We start from the raw sequence: 18,825 nt of genomic DNA, 5'->3' as shown, positions 1-18,825 counted from the left end.
CGATCAGGGTGAGTGACAGGCGGAGCAGCCAATAGCGCGGCGCAGAGGGTGCGGGGCGGGCCGCCCCCGGGCCGCCATGTTGTGCTGGTCCGGCCGGCTGGCGCGGCTGTCGGCGGCGCCGCGGGAGCGCGCGATGGAGCCGCGGGTCACCCTGCGCGTCACCTGCCGCGGCGACACCCGCAGCTTCGTGCTGTCCGACCCGGCGCGCACGGCCTGGGCCGACGTGGAGGCCATGGTGAGCCGGGCTGGCGGCGGGAGGCGCAGCGGGGTGTCCCTCCGGGGCCGCGGCCGTGGGGAGCCGTGGCGCTGAGGCGCTGGCCGTGTGGGTGAGGCGCTGGCCAGGCCAGCGAGCCTTGCAGGGCCTGGCAGCTCCGCCCGCGCCTTCCCGAGCAGTGTCCCCCATTTCACAGGCTTATAGAACTGCTGCTTCATACGGCTGGGTTTTCTATTTTCTTTATTAGTGTGGTTTACTCCTGCTGTATGCTTAGAGTGACGTGAAAAGCGTGTTTTGGAAAAAGCTTCTTCTGTGTTCTTTTTTCCCTGTGTGAACAGATGCTCGTAGTTGTGTTTTTTGCCCTTTACCACAGGTGCGGACGCTCGGTTTGGCTCTGTATCCCTCTGTAAAGTACATTCTGTTCCTCTTATCTCCCATTCTTTCACTTCGTGAAGTAGCTATGGTGAAGTGACACACGTCTGCTGCTTTTCAGAAGATCTGTCTGTGCTCTCTGGGGCAGTAATGCATTGCAGGTCGCTTGTTTCCGGGAGCTTTGGATGAGCTGGTTTGGATGGAATAGTCTGACTGGGCTATGCATGCGTGGGCAGCTGCTTGTGAAGGTCTGTGTATCATGCACTTAGCGTAGGTCAGAGTTTGTTTGGATGCTTGTTTTCAGAGCTGTTCAGTGAAAATTCCTGTGTTGACTGAGGTTGAAATCATGTTGTAAGGATTCCCTTGGCTGTGATGAAAATAATGGGATGATTATTAATTCTGTGGCAACTGTTCTGTTTTTTGTAGCATGCTTTCAAAGTCGTATCTGAAGAGATCTTGTCACAATTTTCTTTTCTCTTTTTCAGCTGTTTTTTGGGCTAATATATTCTAGTATACGTGCAGAAAGGTTTTGCTTTATGAATTACTCGAGTTCAAAGTTTGAACTGCATCATTTTCACTTGTGTTTCAGTCCTCTGAAAGAGGCACTAGTTCAGCCTTAAAATACTTAGTGGCAAGCAGACCCTGCAGGAATGTCTGAGCTAGTCAGAATCCTGCTTGCATCAAAGCTGGAAGCAGATTACTGTGTAAGCACTGCGTCGCCCTTAATCTGGGGTAGTCTGAGAGCCAGGGTGTGTTTGTTCAAGGTGTGGTGTTCTATTACAGTGTTTCCCTAACCAGGGTAGCACCACGGCTTGACTGTTGTGTGAATTACTGTTTCAAAGGAATATCGGTTAAATTCACGTCTTTCTTATGTTTTAATCTTTTATTAAATATGTTTGATATTTATAAGGGATAAAGTGAGCTCTTGCTCTACATTGAGTTTAGGGGAACAGTCAGTTGTACTAGACAATGTAAGTACAGACCACAGTTTCTTCTTGACAAGACGAGTTGGTTCTCTCAGTGCACTCAGAAAATTTGGGGTATGTTGCTGGAAGAACCTGCCTGAAGCAGGCTCATTGCAAAACGTGCCCACGTGTACACTGCATCCATGTGCTCTGGTGGTGCTGTGTGGTCCCAGGCAGCCAGTGTTGGCTGAGGCTGCTCCTGTTGTTCTCTTAGGTTTGGGCTAGCAGGACCTGTCAGTTTGATATTTGTATTTTATGTATGATTTGGCATCGAATTTTTCCCAGAGGAAGGAGTTCTTGATCTATAGGAACAAATTGGAAGTGACTAAATTACTGGAATGTTGTGGCTCTTAGCTGTGAAAATGTATGCTTGTTGCATACAGGGTTTGTGTTGAGAAAAATACAGCTTTTGTAGGTAGCTGGTGCAATAATGTACAAGAGCCTCAAAGACTCAGCGAATGGAAACAACTGCTTTCATTTTATGGTTCTTTTGGTGCTGCTCGTTCTGCCTTGTTAATGTAAAATGCAAAATAACTGCTCAGCTTTATTCTCCAAATTCTGACAGGCTGAAAAAAGGCTGATCACCTAGGTGAGCTGTCTTCAGGTGCTTTTTGATGTTAAAGGTAGAGTTTAGGGATTGTTTGTCATTGCTTTCGTGTTTTGCAGTGTTTACAATGACCGAGGTTGTCCTCTTAGAATGGGAAGGTTATTATTGTTTGTTTTGGAGTAAACATTAACTAGGAAAGGTACAACACAAAAGAAATTAATCTGTTGTTTTCATTCGGGAAAGGTAGTAAAGGTTGGAGGTAAGGCACTGGGAAGAGTTCAACTGGAATGGATTTGTAAAGCAGTGTTTGCTTCAACTGAGAAACTGCAGGAAGGGATGGAAGGGTTATAATGTTATTTGCAATTAAAGATCATTATTAACTGAGGACATCTGTCATCCTGTCTCACTATGGTTTTGTGTTCTTGTCTTTCATTACAGGTTAGAGTTTCATTTGACCTGGACAACATTCAGATCAAATACATTGATGAGGATAATGATGAGGTAAAATACCTGCCACCCCACCCTCCCAGTAGCTCAACCAAAAAATGATGTGGGGGAGCCTTTCTGCCTCGTGATAATTTCTAGTGGGTCCTTCAGGAGTGTCTGTTACGCAGATTGGGGTGGGGGAACGTTTGCCCCTTTAATAAGAAAATAGCTGATAGTCTTGTGGTGTTCCTCTTAATGCAGCATACATATTTTAAATTTTTGTTAGAACCTACTGCCTTTCTTTTTCCCACCCCATTGAAAGCGCCAGTGGTTCTCTGTGCTCTGAGGGGGAATGTTTCTGTTGAGGAATTTTTATTTTTTTTTTAAATGAGAATAAGCTAGTTGTAGCTATTTGTGTTTGCAGCCATGGTAAAGCCCTGTCTCTTCAATCTAGACTCCTTCCTCTGGAAAATGTAGGTCCCCTGTCATTAGCATATGTTTGCTTCAGTGATCTGCTGTACTCAAATCCTCTGCTTGCTTTATGCAATTGCTGTAATCTCCAAGCAGATTACTGACTCAGAAAACAAATTGGTTACTTCTAGTTGTCCTTGTTGAGTAACTTCCTGCTTGGCATATTCTCAACCTCTCATGTTCTTTCTGTTTAGAGATTTTCAGAGGAGAATGTAACCCTCACACAGGAGGGACCTTTTGCAAATGCAGTGTTCAACTGCTTGGATTATAGCTCTACTAAATGAGATAGGGGTCCTTGTTCTTATTTTTTTCCCTAAGACAAAATCTCAAGATGCTTCTAACAACCTTTCAGGGAAAGATTCTCCCCTTATTTGCCAGCCTGTATAATATATACATATATAGAGGCATTTGTGAAAGCTTTTTCTGAAATACTGAGCGAACATTGTTCAGAATCCTGCAGTGCTGTAGGGATTAAATAGCTTCTTGTATTAGTGACTTCTATGTGCAGAATTGATAAATGAGTATCTGTAGAAGAATGGGCTTATGAAACACTTAACTGATCTTTTGCTGGGCATTTAAGCAAAATTTAAAGCCCTGTCCTTGTGCAGTGAGCCCAGGGATACAGACAGTGGCTTTCTGAGGACAGCATGCTTGTTCTGGGTGCCAGCAGTGCACAGACCTTCCTGTGCCAATCCTGTAACAAACATGAGCTGCTTCAAAACACCACAGCTTTGGGTAATGATTAAACAGGGCAGCAATAACAACTGTCTGAAGGAGTGGTGTTTTAGAACATGTGAATAAAAGTATGTTTATTCTGAAGTGTGTTAATTTTAAGAGAATTGCACAAGTGTGTCTGTGGCTCTTGCTCACTGTTATTTCTCTTTGCAGGTCTCTGTGAATAGCAAAGGTGAGCTGCTGCTTTGTTGAGGTGAAACCAAGAAAGAGACCCCAACTGTTGCTCGTGGTTTTTGGAGACGGAGTTGAGAATTCTTGCTTTTTGATATTTGTATTTTATGTATGATTTGGCATCGACTTTTTCCCAAAGGAAGGAGTTCTTGATCTATAGGAATAAATTGGAAGTGACTAAATTACTGGAGTGTTGTGGCTCTTAGCTGTGAAAATGTATGCTTGTTGCTGTATATACAATTTCTTGCACTATTTTAAGAGAATTTACAGAAGGTAGGGGAGGCCCCTTGTCATGTAAGGGTTTCTAAATACTGTGTGCTAAACTTATATCTGTTCTTTGAGATACGGGATATTCACATTTCTTTCTATTTTTCTTTAGAGGAATATGAAGAAGCTCTGAAGGTAAATGTGCTCTTTGACTTTTTTCAATATCTTCATCCTTCTCCAATTCAAATTGGTGTAGCTGAGAAAAAAACCAGCATTACCTGGCCCAGGATATCAAAATAGCTCAGTTTTCTGAGCTTTGAACAGTATCTTGAATGTCTTACTACATTTTTCTTCCATCCTGGGTAGTCTTCATTTTTATAAATTAGTTGAATAAGCAGTTAAAATTCAGGACCCTCAGGAGCAGTGGCTTGGTTGAGACTGACTTTCTCAAATATTTCCAGCAATAATGCCATATTTGGAAATACTGGGCTCTAGTGAATCCCTTCAAAAATCTTGCCACATAGACTCTACTGCCAGAGTATATAATTAAAACTTAGGAGAGTCCATGCTTAGTTACTTTATAAGCCATTAGACAAAATAAGAATTGCATTTCTTTATATTTCTCTTTTACATTATTAAGTCTTTCAGAACTTTTTGCTCATGGTTTGAATTTCAAATCTGATAATTTCAGAATAATCATAAATTCCTGGACACAATCTATTGTTTACTGGCTCCTATGAATACTTCATTGTAGGCTGAAAAATTCCAGTAGGATATTTGCGTGATTATGCTTTGGCTTTTACTCAACTTTTTTTAACGAGCATATTAGTAACCTTTTAGAAATAGAATATCAGCTGACTCTACTTGGTATCTCAGTTTTTGTGTCTGTTAGTCTTTCCCCAAACTCTCCAATGTAGTGTAATACTGTATTTTTACAGATTTTGTATGCTGATTGTAAGTGGAAAATGTGGTGTATTGGATGTACTGTTTGTTTAGATTGCAGTTAAACAAGGAAATCAGCTTCAGATGAATGCCTATGAAAAAGCCTCTCCTTGTGCTTTGCAACTACATGAAAAAAATGTGACAGAAAAGCTGGTACCTAAAGATGAGAAGAAACCATTTTTGCACTACCCCATGCTAGCTCAGGAATTAGAGGAAGAACTAAAAAGTGACAAGGAGATGACCATTCAGGTAGGAAGCCAAGTTGCTTTCAAACAAAGAATTAATAAATGTAATGCACTTTGTAGATGGATTGTCCTCTTTACCTGTATATAAAAACTGAGTTCAGAAGTTGGGCTCTGTTTTCAGTTACCTGCACCTGTTGAAGCTCACCAAATAGCTTGATTGTCTTTAAGAGCATAATTTGCTGCTGTCTTTAGAAGCACAGGTGCTGTCATGTTGACTGTTCTTAAATATATTGATAAAAAGAGCAGTTTGTCTCCTGAAGCCCTCATTGTCATCTAGTAACTTGTGGTTGACTTGACTTCTGTGGCTTTGGTGCATAATTACAATCAAATGCTAATGAGGCAGAAATGTTTCAGGAAAATATCAGTGGCTACCTTGTGTTGCTTCTCCACTGTTTGCTAAAGAACTTTAAATATTTTTCTATAAAGACACTTAAAAGCTATTTCAGCAGTTAACTTGCTGTGTTGAGGGTTTTTTTTTTAACTTTGCATGCTTTTTGTTTGTTTTGGTTTTTTTTTTCCCCAGCAAAAGTTAAATCAGACCAGGACAGAAGGAACAAATGAAAATCCTCCAGAATGGTTTACCAGCTACTTGGAAACAGTAAGTGTTTTGTCTTGCAAGTATTGCTGTACTTAAAGAAATAGATAAGAAGTTGTGCATGGAAGAGATCTATGTGATGCCTAACTCTAGACATCTGAACACATTTGCCATCAGCACTTGTGACCAGGTTCTTAATGGGAACTAGATGTATAACCATGTCTACAGTGTAGGGGAAAACTTAAAAATGGGAAAGTTCATGGTTATGTTTAAAACATCCCTGGTGGGCAAATCAGAACTTAATGGTAGAGACTCCAGAGGGGTTTGGGAGTTGTGATTGTTTTGGAGATGAGTTTCCTTCCCTTCGTGCAAGGTTATGGAAGAAAAACAATAATTTTAGCACAAATATGTGATTTTTAACTTGCCTTTTTGAAAGCTCTGGGTTGGTATTTTATAAAATAAAAGTCTTCTCTGAGGAATGTGGTATTTGTTTGATTTCATGCAGAATGTGCCAGGGGTAGGGGAAATGATTCTGAAGTAGTCTATGACTTGCAGATTGGGAGACTTGTGACAATGTAACTCAGCTTTTCAAACTTCATCGGTGGGTCTCATCCACAACTACTTTAATTTCTTTCCAGTTCAGGGAACAAGTAGTTAAGGAGACTGTTGAGAGGCTGGAGCAGAAGCTGTATGAGAAGCTTGTTCACCACAGTCAGCCTCCAGATTTCTCGGAGAGCTCAATCACAGCAGCACCTCCACCTCTGGAGGGCCAGTCGGGGAGCAGCAAGCAGTGTGACTGGCTGATCTCCTGCTGCAACTGCCAGGCTCGCATTGTGGGCGTTCGCTACCAGTGCAGGTAGAGTCTGATGGAGCTGGGAGTGTGGGGAGCCTAAACCTAACATGCATGGTGTGTGAGTCTGAGAAACTGGCTTGGGGTCATGGACTTCTAGCTCTCTAATCTGCAGCCTGCTGTACGTTTCAGAATGTCTGCTATGTGTCTCACCAGCAGCTGATGTTCTCTCGTGTGGTGACTAGACTTGATCTGCATAAAAGCAAGATTAATACTATTTTGAGAAAAGGCGATTGTTAAAGTGAGAGAACTTTATAGTGTTGTGTTCTCAATGACTTTTTACCTTATCTGCATATAACATGCAGTAATTGTAAAGGAAAATGTTTCCTTCAGTCCACTAAACACAAAACAAGACTTAGAACCACTTGTCTCTAGTAGCTGTTTGTTTGATTCTGAGAGTCAGTGAGACTAGGGCAGGTCATACTTTTTAAAATGTTGTCAGTTTTATAATATGAAATAGGTTTTGATGAATGTCTTAAGTAAGGTGTTAGAAGTGAGAGTTTTATTTAAAGAGGCAATTGCTGTAAAGATCAGCATTTTGGGACTAGGCAGAAGCAGTGGATGAAATGCCAACAGGAGTTTTTCTTTGGATATTTTTTCCTTGCTGGCAGGAGATGACAGTCTGTTATTTATCAGCCCTGTTTCTGCAGGACCAATCTGGTTTGCATCCTTCAGTATTGTTGTCTTAGCCTCTGTATTTTCATAAACATGGTGCTGGTTTTGGCACTGGATTTTAGCGAAATGTTCTATCCTTTTTAGCAACAATTTTAGTCACTTTTGCTAAAGGAAGCATGAATTTTTTTCAATGTGTGTTGAAAGAAGTGGGAACTGTGTTGCAGTTTTGCCAAGAATAGAGATTATCATCTAGGTATTCCACGTGGCTCCAAATCCTGATCTATGAGTGAGACAACCAGCTGCTGTCACTTGGGAAATGCTTACCGTGGTAGCACGATGCAGAGTTGTTTCTCTGCAGGATTTCTCTGCAGGAATTCTTTACCTCTTGGTAACATTCAGTCTTTCCTGCTTTGCAGCCTTTGTCCAGCCTACAATATCTGTGAGGAGTGTGAAGCAGGAACATATGCACATGATCCCAACCATGTCTTGCTAAAGCTGCGCAGACCCATCCTCTGTGTCGCTGACAATTACAGCCTTGCAGAGTTCTCCCCACGCCTGCCTGCCACTCTGGAGCAAGTCAGGTAAATAGTGGCACCTGTCAGTGTCTGACAAGATTGTCCTCATAGCCAGTGGAAACACCTGTGTTGGAGCTGAGGTTCAGCTTTGATTTTGGAGATAACAAGAAATGGAAATGGTACTCAAACTGTATTATGAGTAGCTAAAAATAGCTACATACTTACAAAGGGCCTAAGTCATAAATCTTTAATAACAAAGTAGAAAAGACAGACTTTGTGTCATAGATGAGTAGTAAACTTTGAGAGCTTGCTTTTTCTTTGAGCACTCTGTGTCTGCCCTTTTTTGTTCTTTCACAGACCATTCGAATTAGTTCCACAAGCAGCTATTGGGATGTTCTTTTAAAATCATTTGGTATCCAGTCTAGAAGCATGGGACATTTCCTGAAGGGGTGCTTTGAGACTAAGACTGTGTTGGCTAAAGATAAATTCTGATCAGTTAAATGTAATAAGGTGTCTGAATTGCTCTGCAGGCTCCAGAAACAGATGGACAAAAGATTTCTGAAGGCAGAGAAGCAAAGATTGCGAGCGGAAAAGAAACAGCGAAAAGCAGAGGTCCGAGAGCTCAAAAAGCAGCTAAAATTGCACAGGAAAATCCATCTGTGGAACTCTATCCATGTATTGGAAACGAATGGCTCACCTACTCTGAAATCTGAGAGTCTTCAGCCTAATAACTTCCTGTAAGGGTTGTTGTTAACTGAGTATCTGGTAGTTGTGCTGTTTGACCTTTTGTTATGAGACCAAGCTAAAGTAACAGGAGGAAGGTTATGAATTTGCTCATTTGAAGTATGATTTGTCATTTGACTGTGTGAGAATTTTGCCTAAATGGGATTTGCAAGGTAAAGTGTTTTTAGTTGAGCGGAGAGTAGGAGAAAGAAAAATAGTGGCTGATGGGTATTACCAGAAAGTTAGTGATTCATATAGATCTAGGAGGAAGGGGAGTGTCTAGGATTATAAAAACACATTCATATATATACAGCATAAATTAATATTGCTGCCAATTTTAAAGAAGTCTGTGTCTTCCTGCTTTATTAAGTGTGTCTGCATAAAATCAAGTACATGCTGTATATTTATGTTCAGTGCTATTTTTTCTTCCTTATGTTTTTATGTGCTCTTAGGCTGAGGTTCATTAGACTGCAGCCTTTGCATTTCCCATTCCCTTTGAGTTTATGAATGTGCCATGTAGGGCATTTAAAAGCTGAATTAACATTACTCAGCAGCTGAACTTTTTCAGTTTTGGTGTAAGTTTTTTTTGTTTGTTTCCTCTCTCCAATCCCAGGAGTCCTAATCAACCCTTCCAAGCAATTGTCCCAACACTAAGTGCAGTATTTGTGGATGAGAATTTGCCTGATGGTACTCACTTGAAACCAGGAACAAAGTTTATCAAACACTGGCGAATGAAGAATACTGGCAATGTGGAATGGAGCTCAGACACAAAGGTATCTTGCCTTTGCTCTTACTTTTACACACTAAAATCATTCTGGAAGGTAACATTTGTATGTGAATTCTCTGTTAGGATCTGTTTTAGATTTCCTTTGGCCTGTTGATTCACAGCTGGGAATTGTGGGGCAATAAGCTATCTAGGTACTCTTTACAACTGTAGACTACAGGAAGAAAGCAATTAAGAGTACCATCACTGAACATGTTTCCCATTAATAATATGTCCCCCATGTTATAATGGAACAGTTTGACCCAGTTTGCAACTGGTCTGTTGCTTTTCTCACCTCCAGACCCCTTTGTTTTACAAGTGGCTGCATTTGTGTTAAAAGGTTGGGGTATCTTTGTGTTGATAGTTACTAATGTGAGAATGTGTACTAGCAGCCTGCCTTCTCCATGCCTGCTATCTACAAGACCTTTCAGCAGAGGAACTCTTGTGAAGTTAACTTTTTGGCTTTTTCTGTTGTGTGTTTCAGTTGAAACTTATGTGGGGAAATCTGACTTTGGCATCTGCTGAGAAGAAAGATGTCTTAGTGCCATCCCTTCCATCTGGACAAGTAGGAACTGTTTCAGTTGAGTTTGTAGCTCCCAACATAGAAGGAACTTACACTTCTCACTGGAGACTGTCACACAGAGGGGAGCAGTTTGGGCCAAGGATCTGGTGCAGTATTGTTGTGGATCCCTCTCCAGCTGCTGACTATGTAGAAACTGATTGGAAGGATTCTGACTCTTGTCAGAAGAGCAGAGCTTCCAGAACCAAACAGGCAAGTCACTCACCTGGTATTTGGGGCAGTTCTGAATTGCCTAGGGAGGAGCATTGTGTATTATTTGGCATAGTATTCCTGTCTAACTATTTGAGGGAATTCTTTTAGCTATTTGCTTCTAAATTTTATTTTTAATAGGAAAGAAACACAATGTATACTGCATTTATGAGTTCTAAAGTAGTTGTTCTTTTTGACAGGCATGAGATTAGTTAGCAGTCTTTTGCAGCTATTTGTGTAGTTCTTTGAACTGAAACACTGCAGGATTTCTCTTTGTTAGGCCTTGTCCTTTGGGCTCTGTAATGAGTTGAATTACTCTGCCAAATTACTTGTGTGTTTACACAAAATTCAGGCTTTCATGTGAAAATATGATGTTTTATTTACTGTGCCTAAGGGGCTTCTGGGACACTGTTTTTTCTATTTTTGCAGGATGCTACCTTAAAGACAGAAACAGGTGCTCAGCTGATGGGTGAAATCACAGAGCAGGCTGAAATATCTCTGCCAACTGTTCCTTTAAAGATCAAAAACCTGCCAAGTGAGAGAGAGTTTTACATCCCATCTGTTGATCTTCTCACTGCACAGGTAAAGTGCTAAAATTCAGGTAGAGACAAAGCAAACCACCTTGGGTTTGATGTCTAGGTATGCAGACATCTAAGAATAAAACTTCTGAGCTCTAAAAATAGCCACTTTATTTTCAGAAAGAGTATATTGCATTTTGTATAGCAGAGCTGTTTCCTTGAACTGGTATCAGGGACTGTCAGCATGTGGAAAGTATGTGCAAGACAGATTAAGGTTCTGAAAAAAGAGTCAGCATTGAGTCTTTCTCTGGCTCCTAACAAGAGAGTTCTTAGCTTTGTCTCTTGCTGCCCTGATTTGTGCACCATATTCCATGATTTAAAAACATGCTGTGGGAAAACTGCCCTCTGAGGGCATGTTGAGGAGCAAAGTGTTATTTGTACATCAGTGGGATCTGTGCTGCCAGCTACAGATATGATTCAGTTTCAGAGTTTGCTCATGGGAACTGTGTGGTGTTTCTTCCTGTAGGATTTGCTGTCCTTTGAGCTGTTGGACATTAATATTGTGCAGGAATTGGAGCGAGTGCCACACAACACTCCTGTTGGTAAGGCTCCTGTATTCTGTGTGCTCTCTCCAGCACAGACAGCTGTTTTTCAGTCTTAGCTACTTTTCACCTTCATATCCCCAAGATCATAACATTCCAGATGTTGAGGAATGCTGCCATTTTCTTTGCACAGCCAGTCGCAGTGTAATGCAAAGCTAGTTGTTTATTCCATCAGATTATCTTGCAAAATAACTAAGTTTCTTCAGTCTTGAAAGAATGTCCCTTAAAAAGAGTAACTTCTAAAAATGTTACCTCCTGGAGGCTCCTCCTTTAGTGCCAATTATCTTTGCTCCCTGTGTTTTCCAGACATGACTCCATGCATGTCCCCTTTGCCACGTGACAGCCCCTTGCTGGAGAAACCTGGCTTAGGGCAGATAGAGGAGGAGAACGAGGGGAGTGGATTTAAACTAGTGCCTGGTAAGCAGTAGTCCTGAGGAGCTTGGGGGTGAAGGGAGGATATTGTCACTTCTGTGTAGTCAGCAAACCTGATGTCTAAAAGGAATTCTAACGACTGTCTTCCCCTTCTTTGGAAGAAAAAAAATGTTTTTTGGCTCATAAACCTGTAGTCTGTAGTCACATTAGTGACTGTAGAGGTTGGAGCATAATATGTGTAGATCTGGAAATACAAATCATAGAATCACAGAATGGTTTGGATTGGAAGGAACCTTAAAGATTACCCAGTTCCACCCCCTGCCATGAGCAGGGACTGCTTTCACTATCCCAGGTTGCTCCAAGCCCCATCCAGCCTGGCCTTGGGCACTTCTGGGGGGTGGGGGGAAGCACAGCTTCTCTGGGCACCCTGTGCCTGGGCTGCCCCACCCTCACAGGGAAGGATTTCTGCCTAATATCTAATCTAAATATACCCTCCTCCATCTTAAAGTCATTCCCTGCTGTTCTATTACTGTATGCCCTTGTATAAAGTTCTATCAAATGCTTCTTTTTATTTGTCTGACCACTAGAATTGTTGGGAGAATTAACAATCTGACCTCTATAAACTAGGTTATACTCAAAACACTCCAGGTGTGGTCCCCATACTTCTCAATCACTTTCATGTTCAACTTGAGCTGAATTCAAAAATCTTTCAATTTTTAAAAAGAAGTAACACGGAGAGTCAATATTAGCTGTGGCTAGTCTAAGAAATTCCTCTTCTTACAGTTACATTTTCTTGTTGTGGTGCTAAAATCGATTATGTTTCCCCTTCCAAGGAATGGCAGAAGCCTGCCCTTCTGTGGACAATTCCGTGGTGAAAGTGAAAGCTGAACATGCACTGAACCAGGAGGAAGGGGAAGAAGATATGAGTGGGACTCAGTTTGTCTGTGAAACTGTAATTCGATCTCTGACTCTGGATGCTGCACCTGACCACAAGCCCCCCCAAAAAACCCCCAAAATCCTCCAGAGTAAGTACATTAGCTGCCTTCTCTGGTTTGACTTGTTTGCAGTCAGACATGAGACACAAATTGCTCAGCTCAGGTAGTTGATACCATTTAATTGTTTTTCCTGGTTTGTTTCATTAGACTCTTTACAAACATTGCAAGACAGCTTCAGTTGCAATATGATAAATGAAGAATCTCCTGTGATAAATAGTAATTCCACTTCCAAAAAGGAAGCACAGATTCATCAGTCAGAGCCAATGAGAGAAAATTCCTCTGGTAAGTAAAATGGGTTTGAATGTAAGATAAAGCTGTAAAAAAATAATAAAATAAAAAAAGGAAAAGCTGGGAAAAAAGAGCTGGCCCTGTTCTAGGAAACTGATCTTCATTAGATGAAGAGAATCATTACATTGTCCCAGTTGTAAAAAGCATGACATGAGAAAATTGGTGTCAGTACTCTGAGCAAGCAGCTGGTTTAACAGCTGTTCTTTAAAGAAGTGAAATTGAGAACAAAAGGTTACAGTTGGATATTCAAATAAGTGCTCATATGTTACACATGACTGGTGCCTCCATATTTTGTACATGTAGCTTGAAATGTTTCTGACCTGTTTCTAATGTGTGTAATTTAGGAGATGAAAACTCTGGGTTAAGTTTTCTGTATAGCTCTTATTCCTGTTTTTTACTATAAGCATTAATACCAGCAGCATATTTGCACAGGCTTAACATTCAGATCTATTACACTTTCACACTACACCCTCCCCACAACAAACAGGGCAAATTACAGCATTAATAGCAGCAGCTGAGGCTTACAGTTGTTTCTAAATACTTGTCTCTTACAACTGAAACAATACTGTGTCTGTTGTTGTCCATACAGAATGGACAATGGTTAATACTTCACCTTTTTTTCCTCCGAGGAGACCTTCCACTGTCTGATGAGAGCACAAACCCCTCTAGTGGTACTGGCAATTGTGATGAAGATGATAAAGATGATGTTCAGAGTCAATGCTCCTCTGCTTCATCAGAGGATTATATCATTATTCTCCCTGAGTGCTTTGACACCAGCCGGCCTTTAGGAGAGTCCATGTATAGTTCAGCCCTTTCTCAGCCTGGTTTAGAGAAGACAGGAGAACCTGAAACAGTGGCAGAGAACCCAGAAGGGGGAAGCCAGCCACAGATCCAGGGGGTCAGTGACACTTTGACAACTTCACAAACACTGCCTGCAGGACCATTAACCCCAGTGACTGTGGACACCTCAGCCCAGACACAAAGGTATGCTTTGGGGACCAGACTGAGATGGTGGTGCTGGCATTGCTGTAGAGTCTGCAAGGTCTAGTACTTTCAAACAGGAATTTTTGTAACAAAAGTTTGAAGTAAATGGTCCTAAATCGTGCAACTTCTTATAGAGCCTGTGCTTACTGATTTAGTTCAGTGCAACAGAGGGAGAGAAGGGAGCAAGTGAAGTTTTTTCTTTTTTCTGTTGATCTTGACTTATTTATGTGTTTACATGTAGAATAATAGTAGTAATGTTTTTGCCTTATGTTCTCAGGAATCTTGCATCTCCTCAGAATCACATCTTCCAAGAACCAAACACACCAGCTTCAGAGAATATCTCTTCTGCTCCTCATGATCAAAGAGAAGGTATTGACACTACTTAATGAAGGGTGCAGACTATTGTCATCACCTATTCCTTATGCCTAGTATTGAATTTGATGTCTCATTATTCTTGAGGGGAGCAGAAATTTAATTAAGTGGATTTTGAACTTTTAAGTAAAGTGTTGAACTTTACCTGTATGGATGTTTCAAATAAAGAAATAATTGGCTTTGTGGATCAGTTAAGAACATCTGTTATTGGAAATGGTAAGAGGATACTCAAAAGTACTTACAGGCATCTGGAAAATTACCTTGTTCTGGAATTAATGAGCTATGTATTTAAGCTGCTGTTACAGTCCCTGAGACAGCAGTTCCTCTGGTGCTAAACACCCACTGATGAATCAATCATATGGCTCTGAAAATCTTCTGACTGCTTTCACTGCAGTGAGAATCCTGGATAGCTGGTCTGCATAACTAAACTTAGAGTATTCCTTTTGTACCAAGAGACACTTTTTTCTGTTTGTGTATGTGTTGCATTTTTCCAGCTTAACTGTCATTAACTGGACACATTGACATTTTTCCTTCCTTTTCCAGAACCCAGTGGTGAAGATAGTCATGGACCAGGACCTTCTGCATTTCTCACTAGTAAACAGAAGTTCTCAGAATACCCAAGGTAATGAGGCTGAGGCTGTGACTTCACAAGTACTATTTTAGACTGGGAACTGCTTAATTAGACACCTAGGAAAAAGCACTGGCTTCCAGATTTCATGTAGTCATTATTTTGGAGAGAGGCCTCCCTTCTTAAAGGAAACATGCTGTGCTTTCGTAAGATCTTGGTTTCTGCTTGGACACAAATCTAAGGGATGCAGAATTGGCAAGCAAAAATTAATGAAGAGCTCCTTACAAAAGACTCTTTAATGAAGAGCTGTTTACAAAAGGTCGCTTCGTGGAAAGTACACCCGCAATTTAATTGTGGGTTTACTTGTATAGCTCAGTTCCCAAACATCACTGACTCCTGTGGATCATAGGCTGTTCTCTCCAACAGTCCTCACATCAACAGGCAGTGACTTGCATTTCGCTGAAACAAACCTTTGGCTTTGTTGACCCTAAAGCAACACCTGTTCTCTTCACAGGTACCCTCAAGGAAGCAGCATTGCAGGAGAACTTGTGAAAGGAGCTTTGTCAGTTGCTGCTTCTGCCTACAAAGCATTATTTGCAGGACCACCCATTGTTGAACAGGTAAATGTCTTTCCTGTATGTTATGTGAGTTGCATAGAATGACAATGTTAAATTTATAGGGTGTATGCTTTATAAGTGTATCAATATTCTGTGTTGGACTTCATGTAAGAATAAAATGTTAAGCTTGATGGCATCCCTTTGAGGTATGCTGCTCTCAGCAGACTGGAAAATTTGTGCCATAGGGATGGAAGCATGTCTGTTGTAGCATCATGTAAGAGTAGTAACTCACCTTTGTAAGTGAGCAGTGAAAGGGAATATAAATGGCTTAATTGGGGCCAAAAGAGCCTCTGTGCCTCAGTTTAATTCTAGTATAATGCAGGGCCTCTAGTTCAAATGGCAAAAGATAAATTACCATTTTTAGCTTATCTTACTATGTTTTGTTTTCAGCAGCCTGCAGCTACAGAAGAGCAAACTGCCACTCTGCTGTCCAGTCTGTGTGAGATGGGATTCTGTGACAGGCAGCTAAACTTGCAGCTGCTGAAGAAACACAACAATAACATGATTCAAGTGGTAACTGAATTGCTTCAGCTCAGTAATAGTGACTGGTACAGTAGGTGCTAAACCTGCCTGGTGGAGAGAAGAATAGTCTTCATTGAGTAAACTCTAATTAAACATTGCAACAGTAGCAGGCTGCTGCTCAGCTGCTCTGGTTGGAGGTGTGACTTAAAATTTTGTCTTTTCTTTGAGCATTTGACTTCTTAATTTTTTTTTTACCCTCATGGAAATGTCAGACAACCCTTGTCGTGGCATCTCTTGAAATGGATACCAGAATTTTAGGTATTATTTGGACCTCATAGTTAAATGAGTAGTCTTTAAATCTCTTCAGTTCCACATCAAATCCTTTTACCAGGGAATTGTATAACACTAAACTTTGTACCCAGATGAGAACTTCCCATTTTATTGTGTGTGCACATTTCTTTTAGGCAGCTGGAAATTTTTTGTTGGCTTAACTAGCTTTGGAATAGGAGCCAATGTAAAATGCTGCTGTAAAATGTAGTTCTGCTTAATTTACAAGAGATGCCCAAAACTAGCAAGTTGTTTCTTCTGATGATTTAGTAATTGGTTTTCCAATGTGTGATAGTATTGTGACAGACTTAAACCTTACAAATTACTCTAAGAAAAAGAAGTTACTCATAGAAGAAAGCCGTCTTGAATTATCAAATGACTTTTGAAAAGTCTGAAAGTGTAACTACAGTTAAACTGATGAATACCAGTAAAGTTGTTGCTTTTGTAGCAGAATGAAGCAGGAGAATTACCACCAGCAATTGAACCAGCTCTAGTCATGATAGTGCAAACCAGATCTCTAACTGTAAAAGTATAATCTACATAAAATATTTTGTTAAAAATGGAGTGTAAGGGTAGGAAAGGCCTTTCTAGGAATCTTTACAGGCTCTTTGTAAAAATATTAAAATTCGACCATTACCTTTTTTTCACCATAGTATAAACATTTTACTCTGTTAATACTACATAGAAAAATTCAAGAATGTGTAGAAACTCAGACCTGGAGTACAAATTTTGGTAATGTTTAGGAATGGAAAGAGGGCTTGAAGCAGGGATCACATAACTTTACATTTGAGTTTGAAAAATGCATTAACTTAAGCACTTTCAAGTGTACAGTCTCCTCTGATGGTTTTAGCTGGTCCTGTGTTTCCATAGCCACACCTGTAGAATTAATTTCTCTCATAAGATTTTTAGATGCCCATATTTAATTTGGAAGTAAGAATTCCCTTCTAAATATGCTGAGAGATTTGATTGTGGAGAATCAGGAGACATGAGCACCAGACACTGCTGTGCAGTGGGGTATCCATAGGTAACTCCTCAGAGTTCAGTCCCTCAGCAGGTGACAGTGTTGGCTACATTCTTACTTTCAAGTAAACATTTTTCCTTGCTGCAGTAAGAGACCATTGATTCTAAAATATTTTATATTACTCCTGCTTCAAACTAGTGTTATGTTTTGTCACAATATAGCTGAAGCAATGTCAGTATTGTGACTGACCAGGTTATCAGTAGTAATTTTTTAAAAGACTTAGTACCCATAGAGATAAGATACCATTAAAATAGTTCAAGAAAACAAATGTATCATACCACTTCCGTTTTAAACCTATTTTTATAGATTGTGGAAGATATACTCTTAAATGTTTATTTTGAAATACAGTAGAAGTATTTTGCAGTGTTTGCCATCTCTCTGTACACCAGTACAACTGTGTGCTGTGGACCAGTTAAAGACCCTTCTGTAACTTTCTCCACCTTACCTAGGGTGTGTTGTTTTGAGTATCTTTTGACTAATGCCATGTCTAGAACAAGGAGGACAAAAGGAGAGGGGTGAAATGCAGAAGCTGATGACACTTTGAAGCATAGTGTGGTTATTCGCTTGGGTCTGTCAGGCCCAGCAGGACCATGTTAGCTGTGTGTACCTTTGTACTTGGACTGTTAATGTGTTCTATAAATTACAAAACTAAGACATTTGAGGAGGAACGCTTCATTGCAGATTGAAATGTCAAGTGTGAGAATTCTGTTCTCTTTAGGTTACTTTTTACTAGAGCTTAGATGCTGTATGCTCAGGCTTAAGATAGATATATTTCCGTTGGCTTTGTATATTTTGTTAATGGATGCATGATATAATTTATAATATATTCTATAGAGCAGATGTGACATCTGTATCTTATTTCGGGTGTGCATGGCGTGTGGGACTGGGAGGGGTTGGGATGGTGCTGGGATGGGGTTGGGATGGGTTGGGGTGGGAGTGGGATGGGATGGGATGGGATGGGATGGTGTTGGGATGGGTTGGGGTGGTAGTGGGATGGGTTGGGATAGGGATGGGGGTGGGATGGGACTGGAATGGGGTTCCTACTCCTGCCGCAGGCTCTGGATTAGCACGGGCACCCCCAGCCCTGAGCCTCAGGGCTTCAGCTCTCACCCAGGGGTTGGCCAGAGCCCAGGCGGGCAGGGGGGAGCAGGCAGGGCCTGGGGGCAGCCGGGGAGCGAAGCCCTTCGGCGCTGAGACTTCTCCCACCGTAAGGCCGCGGGGTTCGCTCCCCACGCCGTTCTGCTCCGTACCCACCGTGTAGCCCCCGCACACAGCACTCGGGGTACCCTCAGCTCACCGTCCTCTGCTGGAGAAGGAAAGCACCGCTCCGGTTTCGTTAAGGAAAGCCTTCACAGGACCGTGCCGATTCGGCCAGGCTGGCAGCCCATGAAGCCTCTGCCCAGCAAACCCCTCCCGCTGCCCGATCCCTCCGGGCTGTCCCGGCGCTGTCCCGGCTCTGTCCCGGTCGTGTCCCGGCTCTGTCCCTGTTCTGTCCCGGCCGTGTCCCGGCTCTGTCCCTGTTCGGTCCCGGCTCTGTCCCGGCTCTGTCCCAGCTCTGTCCCGGCTCTGTCCCGGCCGTGTCCCGGCTCTGTCCCGGCTGTGTCCCGGCCGTGTCCCGGTTCTGTCCCGGCTGT

General features: G+C 41.6%; 1 protein-coding gene across 4 annotated transcripts; it reads left to right on the top strand.

The window, feature by feature from the left end:
• The first annotated feature begins 51 nt into the window (after nt 1-51).
• NBR1 (NBR1 autophagy cargo receptor) lies at nt 52-18,031 on the top strand. Of its 4 annotated transcripts, none has more exons than XM_085040116.1 (21): nt 53-235; nt 2,537-2,599; nt 3,884-3,902; nt 4,281-4,303; nt 5,105-5,299; nt 5,819-5,893; nt 6,469-6,686; nt 7,712-7,876; nt 8,341-8,547; nt 9,147-9,306; nt 9,781-10,068; nt 10,495-10,647; nt 11,110-11,185; nt 11,492-11,602; nt 12,391-12,582; nt 12,700-12,834; nt 13,470-13,824; nt 14,102-14,202; nt 14,743-14,818; nt 15,279-15,384; nt 15,775-18,031. In XM_085040116.1, the coding sequence occupies exons 1-21, from the start codon at nt 77-79 to the stop codon at nt 15,943-15,945; spliced, it is 3,048 nt and encodes a 1,015-aa protein (XP_084896242.1). In that variant the 5' UTR covers nt 53-76; the 3' UTR covers nt 15,946-18,031. The 4 variants fall into 4 exon arrangements, with proteins under 4 accessions (XP_084896243.1, XP_084896242.1, XP_084896241.1 ...); XM_085040115.1 differs by having other exon boundaries at nt 15,772-18,031; XM_085040118.1 differs by lacking the exon at nt 53-235 and adding an exon at nt 2,339-2,357 and having other exon boundaries at nt 15,772-18,031.
• The last annotated feature ends 794 nt before the right edge of the window (nt 18,032-18,825 follow it).

This window comes from Lichenostomus cassidix, chromosome 27 (genome assembly GCF_008360975.1).
Source record: "Lichenostomus cassidix isolate B80296 chromosome 27, HeHo_3.0, whole genome shotgun sequence".
Taxonomy (NCBI): Eukaryota; Metazoa; Chordata; class Aves; order Passeriformes; family Meliphagidae; genus Lichenostomus; species Lichenostomus cassidix.
The sequence above is the reverse complement of the archived record's forward strand: the minus strand, read 5'-3'. Positions and strand labels throughout refer to the sequence as shown.

Coding starts and splice junctions, on each gene's coding strand:
- NBR1 (XM_085040115.1), top strand. CDS start 77: ATGTTGTGCTGGTCCGGCCGGCTGGCGCGGCTGTCGGCGGCGCCGCGG. Junction 11,603..12,390: donor TGGATTTAAACTAGTGCCTG/GTAAGCAGTAGT, acceptor TCCCCTTCCAAG/GAATGGCAGAAGCCTGCCCT. Junction 15,385..15,771: donor GACCACCCATTGTTGAACAG/GTAAATGTCTTT, acceptor TTTTGTTTTCAG/CAGCCTGCAGCTACAGAAGA.